General features: G+C 32.3%; 1 protein-coding gene across 2 annotated transcripts; it reads right to left on the bottom strand.

Moving 5' to 3' along the window:
* Positions 1-4518: 4518 nt before the first annotated feature.
* On the bottom strand, positions 4519-8838 carry LOC124890988. Of its 2 annotated transcripts, none has more exons than XR_007049478.1 (4): positions 8605-8838; positions 7397-7916; positions 5042-5108; positions 4519-4699 (listed from the first exon to the last, which is right to left on the bottom strand). XR_007049478.1 is itself a non-coding variant. In XM_047402835.1 (4 exons), the coding sequence occupies exons 1-4, from the start codon at positions 8675-8677 to the stop codon at positions 4643-4645; spliced, it is 327 nt and encodes a 108-aa protein (XP_047258791.1). In that variant the 5' UTR covers positions 8678-8838; the 3' UTR covers positions 4519-4642. The 2 variants fall into 2 exon arrangements, 1 of the variants encoding a protein (XP_047258791.1); XM_047402835.1 differs by having other exon boundaries at positions 7397-7526.
* Between the last annotated feature and the right edge of the window lie 327 nt (positions 8839-9165).

The following is a 9165-nucleotide window of genomic DNA, read 5'->3' as shown; positions in this document are numbered from 1 at the left end:
CAGCGTTCTTACATCTAGAGCACTTATTTTTTCTTAATGGAAATGATCCTCTCACTCCACGCCTCCTCATATATCGCCTACTTACCAATTTGATAGTGCTTGGGTCAATATATGGAGGAGGTATTAATCTTTCCATAAACTCTACAGAATCAACCTAAGATTCTTTGGGAGACAGTGAATTAATATTCTCACTATATTCCACTATATATCTCTCCACCGAATGATATGGAGAGGAGCACTCATAAATTTTAGTTTCATATTATGCACCGTATTTAGTTAGAAGAGCTGCCATAGGATGTGGACAGGGTATTTTGTCCAAGTTAAAAACTCTATACGTACAAGATCTTATTTGAAGATTGACCACGGCAACATTACTATGACCGTCGATACTAAACTTGTAATCTGCTATTTGATGAGAAAATAACCTATTCCCCAGACTGGTGTTTGTTGATATTTTTTTACTTTTAGAACAAATTTGGTTCCTGCATTATCGAACTCCATATGCCTTTTGTGAAATAATTTTCCATACTTCTTGTTAATTTCATCAAATAGCACCATGATGGGAAATTCTCTTTCAACGCCAAATAATGAATTCACAAATTCAACTTGACATCATAATAGTATACCTATACAAGAGAATCACTTAGTACGACATCATACTAAAAATGTAAACCAAACAAGACATTAAATTCATAAAAATGTACATATTTTCTAGATAGAATGCTTGGCTCTATCTCTTAAAATCGACACGTACGAGATGTTCTACTTTCTTGGGATGCATATCCATTATTTGACTAAAATGGCCTAAAAACTCCTCTTTATTATATTATTTAGATGCTCTATGAAAAAGGGTCACGGCCCTTTTGTTGTGAAAGTTGTTTCAAATATTATATCCAAGATGCCTCATACAATAACCAAAGCGAGCTGAAGTTTAGAAAATTGAACCCATCTTTGGAATACTTGGATGTATATCCGAAATAAAACATAAATCTTTGGTATAATTGATGCAGCTTTGCTGTTGTGCAAAAAAATACCCATACGAGGCATCACATTCCTTGTCTACTAAAGAAAAAGTGACAGGGAAGATGTGACTCTCTACATCCTGTGCCACCACCGTTAGCAAAACTCCATTATACCATCTCCACAAGAAAGTTCTGTCGATGGCTATGACTTTACACAAATGTTGAAAACCAAGAATCTAAGAACCATAGGATACAAAAACATACTTGAACCTTCCATTTTCATCAATATACAATGCCGTCTTACTTTCAAGATTTATAGACTCAAGCATGTAATGGTAGGTATCGAAGACTGCATACCCGTGCTCGTGCGTCCCCCTAACCAAGTCCTTAGCAATCCCCATGGATGTATATATAACTTCTAATAACTAACTGTAAAACCTAATTTTATAAGGAGTTGATTGGCTATATCACTTGTAGAAGGGCCTTCACTATTGGTGAATCTATTCTTGAAATATTGAGTGAGGACCTCTGTCGTGGCATGAGAATTTTGTCCTGTAAGCTTCTCCGAACCACATGCGTGATACTTATCATAAATACTAATAATGAATCTATCAGAACTTAAGTATTTCAAAGACCTAAACCACCCCTTGCAGTTCAGATTAACACGTCTGAAGGAAAAGGCTTTGCTCAAATTAATTACCTTCTTTACTCTGAAATAATTTTTTTAATAAACCAATAAACAAAGAACTAGAAAGTTCTTTCTTATCCTTGAATGACATTTCCTTGTAAAATTTGGTCGCATCATCTTGAAGATTGTCATACTATGTTGATTGAGAAAAAATGCCTACCATATTGTTTGCAGCAACAGGCATAGGTGTATGATCACCATTTGGAATATTCAAGTCCATATCATCAAAGATGTCTTGTTGTTATTCTTATTCTACATTTTGGTTCTCATTCTAACTTGGTTTTTAAACCACGTACACTCTTAACGCTAGACTACCCAAATCACTAAGATAAGCATGTAACCGAACCTAATCGATTATCTTGAAAGGTAGTACCCTCTGATTTTCAAAAAAGATGTGCATATAGATGATGACATGTTCTTTTGGTTGACAATTCAGTCCACAATAGATAATTATTATGTTCACAAAATCATCGTACAAAACATCACTTTGGACTTTCATAGCTATCGTTTCTAGCATTTTACCCTCCTTCCAAGGCCATACATATTGATTACTCTTTTCGATTCATTGACCTTGAAAATCCACCCCTATTGTTATTGATCCCTCCATTGGTGGTACCTAAATAAAGTCATTTGTTAAAAAAAGTTAATAAAGACATCATAATAAGATTAATAGTGATTTTATAGTACCGTAACATGAACCCCAACAGATGACAAATCTATTACAACAGGTGAAAAATATGTTGCAACATGTTAGTGATCAGTTGGAATGGATGAATCACCTATTGGGATTCATGTTAAGTTCCTGAAGCTCATTCCATAAGATGAGTCATCTGTTATAACAAATGAATTATATGTTGTAATATACTATTCACGTATTCCAATAGATAAAACACCTGTTGGTATAAATGTTCTTTGAAGTTGATTCCAACAGATGAGTGACATGTTGTAAAAGATAACAAACCTATTGCGATAGATGACTTGTTGCAATAGACGGTTCGTCTATTAGAATCCAGTTCAAGTTTTGTTGCAACAAGTGAATAATCTAGTTCAACAGATCACTCCTCTATTGCAATAATTGAGTAATATGTTTCAATAGATAACCCATCTATTCGATTCATGTTACTGCACTATAGAATCATAAACATGAATCCAACATATTAGTCTTTCATTGTAATAGGTGACTCATCTGTCATAACAGATGAGTGATCTGCTTAAATAGATGGCTCTTATGTTGGATTCATGTTTGGGTTCTATCCAGTACTGAAAAAACAACACAGTAGTAGTGCACTAGGATGATAAATTCAACTAAAAATCATAATTTTACTTACCAAAGTCTCCTATGAAGTAATGCCAAAGTGAAAGTGATGTACGAAACCAAATTGAACCTAAAAAATTGGACAAGTAGTAGCAATAATAGTAACAACAACAACAATGGTCAACAAAAAGAAGATGATAATGACAATGAAGAAGATGATGATAATGAAGTAGAAGATGATGAATAAAGAAATAGCAACAATGAACAACAAAAATCACAAAGAGAGAGAAAAAAACCAATGAATGAGAATAAAGAGAAACACAACTTTTTTCCCTCTGTTTTCTATTATATTAGGTTAACATTTGGATCAAAGTGTTAATTAAAAACTTGTGGGCTATTCTCAAACTTCCCCAACTTTCTTAATCCATAATTACGTAATTGTCACCTACACTCATTTATTAAAACTGGAGTTACCAACACCTCATTTTGAAACTCTTTGGTCACTTTTAGCTCAATTTTCCAAGTAACTATGCCTTATTATTTTTTCCATATCTAAGTAAGCAAAGATTTTGTATAATATGTATACATAAGGGTGGGAAGAAGCGGGAGGGATAAGTTTTATTCATTATTTTCTTTTTTAAAAAAATTAAGACCTCATATTAAAGTTCAGGTTTTGGCTACCAAATTTGTTGTATTGCGCTGAATATACCGATGCACTGTGGATATATACATAAAAATGCCGTGAGAGATAAATAGATACATAAAGGGTTATAAACCGGGCTTCATGGCTCGTGATCTTCATTACACCAGCTCAAAATGTTCATCTATCAACTCTTCAAATTAACCTCAAACGAGCTCAAAATCTAGAATAAGGTTTATATAGGTATCGCATTAACAACACTTTGAGAATTCACTTTGAATTACAACACTTTTTATGTTTTGATTTTTAAATGAGAGTTTCTTAGTTCAATAATCATGAATATCAACTTCATTTTCCAAGTTTAGTGATTTCAGTAGGTTTTCAATGGTGTTTCAGTTGTCAAAGATACTGGTAATGTCAATGGACGTGTTGATGAGGTGGTACTACCATGTGAAAAAAGAATATGGATAAATAGGATAAATAATTAGTGCGTAGTTGTGACAAAATCTATTGTTCCTCCAATTTATTATTGAGATGAGTCTCTCTCATTCTCTTTATATGTATATATATATATATATATATATATATACTAGATGGGTAATACCCATTCTCAGCACGGGCCCAACATATTGAGGAAGGAAGGAAGTCAACATGTAATACTATGTAGAATTTCTTGCTACTACATACTCCAATATTAATCTTTGATTGAGTGAGTCCATTCATCTTAATTCATCTTGTTTCCTAGATCTTCAGTTTTTCTGTGATCTCAGATTCTTGAGTAGTATGAAGAAGAGTTTTGCAGGTTCAAACATGAAAATACCATCAAATATAACAACAACAACAACAACAACAACAACAACAACAATGGCCCCTCAATGTTAGGGTTGACTTTATAAATTCGCATAGAACATTTGCTCCATTTAAACCCATTTCGTACCAATATTATATAATATAAAAAAAGATATAACAAAGATAAGAGAAAAATAATTAATTGAATCAAAGACAACACTTACAATAGGATCAGGGGCATCATTTTTCTTGGACATAACCTATGGAACACCAGTTTTAAGACCTACAACCATTTTGGCTGCCCACCGTTAAGATTTATCGGGTGCTTTGAGTTCCCACACCATGGATCCATATTCATTCTTAATCTGTCAAAAGTTTCAACAAAAAAACATCATCAATTGCCCTAATATTTTAGAAAATCATACCTCTTTGGAACCAACAAATGCAATAAGGTTATTGAAATGAAAGAAACAGAAAATGAGAGCGAGCACTTTTGAACAACTTGAGATAGAATTATCCATCCGCATTGAGTTTCATACAAACGTTCTACTTTCATTACATTGGCAATCTTGGAAGTTAATTTTGCATCGTAGCCAAAGGTACAATATTTTGACATGAAAGGCTACAGTAAAAAAATAGAAATCAATCACATCAAAGAAAGACACTTCTTCAGAAAACATTAAAGAAAGTGTGAAAAATTGTCTAACCTTAAAAGGTCCATTATCTATTCTGAAATTGATACTTGGAACAAATTTGATCCAAACAGGAAAACCCCTGAAATTGAAACAAGTAAAAAGAGTAAGAAAGTTTATTATTATTCTTTTTGCAAATAAAATAGTAATTTTGATGAATACCCCAAATTCCATTCAGCACAAGCATAAGGTCCAAAAGTAGCTCTTCAAAGAAATGCTAGCTTCTCCAGAAATCAAGGGTAGATTGTACATTAAATCTAAGTTGCTAAGATTTGGGTGCGACAAATCTAGAGATCGTATACTTCATGACCTAGAGTTTAAGATTCTGAGATATAGAAGAGGGGATTCGGCTAGTAAAAAGTTCAAATATTTAAAAATAAAGTCATAAATCTAAATTATGAGATACTATGTCCAAAGCTTGAGGAGAAAACATTGATAAGAGGTGAATCCCGGAAGGAAATAAAAGGAAAGGAGTTACATAAAAATTTCTATAATATAAAGTACATAATTTTCTTCAATTTCTCCTTAGCATTTTCTTAAATTATGAAAATTTGTTGGATTTATCCACTTTTGGTTGAAGTAGCTAAAATCGGTTGACCAAATCGGTATGGATTTCCCTATACTCATGATATGTTGACATGTGCAACATTGAAAGTGAAGAATCTGAACAACATACCCTTAAATAAAACGCTATCCCTCATCCCACCCTTCTCTCAATATCACATTTTTAAACATAACTACATTATAGATCTTAAATTCAATCAACTCTAAACATAAACTTACCCCTAAAAGATAATTGAGAAATAAATATGCTACATTGTTCAAATTCAGTAGTAATCAATAAATAAAATCTAATAAAAATTTTAGCCCACTGGTTTACATACGAAAAACAATAAACAAAAATGAAAAAAAGTATGTCATATAAATAAAATGGAGTAGAAATGGAAACGAAATGGAGAACATGGAGTCACCTTTAGTGGTGAAAAGGAGAAGAAATTATTGGAGGGGGAAGCAAGTAGCAGCAACTACTATCAACTCCTTATTCTCACTATTCGTATTATACAATGTGTCACCAAAATTCCTTCTCATTTTTCATAGGGAAACTAAACTATCAACTTCTTATCCTCACAATTCGTATTATAGAATGTGTCAATGACATTCCTTCTCAAGTTTCACATAGAAATCAACTTATCTATACTACCGCTGCATTTCAGGAGATTAATCTTAAATAAGTTAAAATAACCTCTAAAAATACCATACTATAAAATTTAGTTCTGTATGAACTTACAGTTCACATAACTTTGAAGTGTGTTAATTTCACCCTTATAACCCAAGACATGAATAGAGATCCTAAAGCACAACTGTAGCAATACCTTTTCTATCCCAAATGATTCCACATTTAGCATAGTGAACCATGTAATAGTGCAATGAAGGAAGTGAAAGCTATTTTGAAATAAAACTGAAAATGATAGATGGAAGTCCTCTCTTAAGAACTAACTGAACTTGGCTATCAGATGGCTCATATGGTGCCACACAAAAATCCATCAACTTTAGTAAGAGTAAGAGGGCATCAAACCTACCAAATCCATAACCAATATCCAATATTTTACACACCTGTCATTCAGAAGAGAAAGACAATATATCTAAGAGTGAAATCTGTTCAAAGGAAACTTTTATAACCATGTTAAGGACTAAACCAGAAGGAAGGTGCATCATTATAGAATTTTCATCTTCATTGGATATAGAAATATTATCCATGGATAAATCCATGCCCATTTCTTAAAATAAAAAAAATATTTACAAAGAGTTAGATTTAGCTTATGAATTATACGATGTGCTTTAAACAATATTTATAGCTAGAGATTGTGAAAGTAGTTAATAACTACTTTCATTTTCATTTTTATCAATTCCATTTCTTTAATGGATATATGTGGATGAATACTTTGATAATTCAATTAATGAAGGTATTTATGGTTGTATTTATAGTCTTGAAACTATGATGGATAAAAACTAAAAGAATTGTATGTTAGGCATAAATGTTTGGTACTCCCACAAAGTTGGGTCGGTGAAGGATAAAATGTACGCAATCGATATATAGTAAGAACAAACATAGAACCCACACTGATTTGAAGAAACTCTGAATTACTTCCCAAGCCAATCATTTTTGCAATAAGGTGAGAGTAATCATTGACACCATCAACATTCAATCCATCCTCTAAATGGAAAGCAATTTGGTTCTCTTCCAATAACATTAGATTGGAAAGAAAGAAAATCAGTGACAGACATTAAAGAAGACATAAAAATTTTCCTTTTAGAATATGTTACTTGAACAAAAAATAATCTAGAAGGGTAAAAACTTAAAACACATACTCTATCACATTTACTGCATTATTTGAAAGATCATCTGAACTTGACCAACTATACATCTTTGTCTTGCTTCCCGAAGAAAGGAACTGATCTCTGATTAGCTTCACATTTCCACTCCATATGACATCCCTACCTGACAGCCAAGTCAGTTGAATCTTGTACTATTTGGGAAGACGAACCAACAGTTGAAAAGCAAATAACTCATAAAGCTGTGTATTATTGGTTCAACAGCAAATTTCAAAAATCTTGATGTCAATTCTGTGCTAGGCAATGAACGATAACAATCAATGACAAATAAAAAATGCTGATAAAAGACATTTTCAATTACTGGAGACCTGTTGTCTTCTTGGGCAGATACAGAAGCCACTCCAGGAACTTCTGTTGACTAACTTATTACATTTTTAAACTCAGGTTTCAGTTTATCAAGTACATCATTAAGCTCTATATCAGCCCACAAGTTGAGCCATTCAGGCACGTTAATAAATACAAAAAATGATGAAAGTTTCTCTAGTTTTCCATCTTCCTGCAAAGAAAGCAAGATACAAGATTATAACGCAAGAGACTGACATGTGTCGCTGCTACTGCATTTGGAACAACACCTTTTTAATAAGTTCTGTGAGTAATTATAATGTTTCATAATGTTTAGTTTTTCTCTTATCAGAAGTTTAAGTTTCTTATTTAATTTGTATTGACCTGTTTTTCAAGGTACCTATAGATCTCCATATGTTTTGGTTTTCGGGATGCAGAAAATTGACTATGAAGCTTAACTCTAGCTCTAGCTTATTGTAGATGTTGAATTAGGATATGCTTGAAAATTTTATTCACAAGGCATGACTCTATTCTTATTAAAACCTCTAATGACTATGCAATTGACACGAAATAGTGACTGAGTGCATGCATATATAAAATCAGTTAAAAAGAAGAGCAAAGAACAGCAGTGATGGAAGACAAAAGGTAAGAGAGAAAAAACCCCTAGAACAATACACACTACAATCTTCTTGGATTCCTAAACCCTCTCAAGAAACATCACTCGAATGAAATCCAAAAATTTGACAACAAAATTTCTAAAAAGAGCTTGCATGAGTAGAGTCGATTAAGAAGTGACGCTACAAACATAAATATTATCCATGAAATTGACAGAAGGGGGGAAAATCCCCAATGCAGTACTGCATCATTGTATTAAATCTCTCACTATGAATCAACAAAATTACCTGTCAAATAGTAGTTGTATCTCTCTTTTCTTTTTATAACCCCAAAAAGTATTTGCGAATTTTCAATTATCATAGATGATTTGAAGAAATCTTAATATTGATGTTATTATGAACACAGAGAAGTAGAGAAGGAGATGAGGGGATTTTGATTAATTAGTAATGGTTCACAGAGAAAGTACACCTGTTTTCACTATCACTATACACGTGTGTTGCACAGGATCCTTCATAGACAGTTTTGTACAATACATATTGTGTTTTCTACAATTGTTTAAAGTCATGTTCGTCTAACAGATTGTTGTTCAATACATACTGCGTTTTGTAGAATTGTTTAAAGTCATGTTCGTCCAACAGGTTGTTGTTTTTTATATAAGGGTAAGTATATATATATAAAAGTGAAGACTTTTTACTACACCAAATAAATCTACTTTTTAATAGCTACAATGCTAAGTAAATAATTACAATGCCTACTGATTAAATTTATTAATGAATTTTAAATATTACATATTTGTCTAGAAATATTTTCTAATTGATTTAATAGGCTTAACTTTAGAATTGCAATTA

The sequence above is a fragment of the Capsicum annuum genome, unplaced genomic scaffold (genome assembly GCF_002878395.1).
Source record: "Capsicum annuum cultivar UCD-10X-F1 unplaced genomic scaffold, UCD10Xv1.1 ctg2831, whole genome shotgun sequence".
NCBI classification, from domain to species: domain Eukaryota; kingdom Viridiplantae; phylum Streptophyta; class Magnoliopsida; order Solanales; family Solanaceae; genus Capsicum; species Capsicum annuum.
The sequence above is the reverse complement of the archived record's forward strand: the minus strand, read 5'-3'. Positions and strand labels throughout refer to the sequence as shown.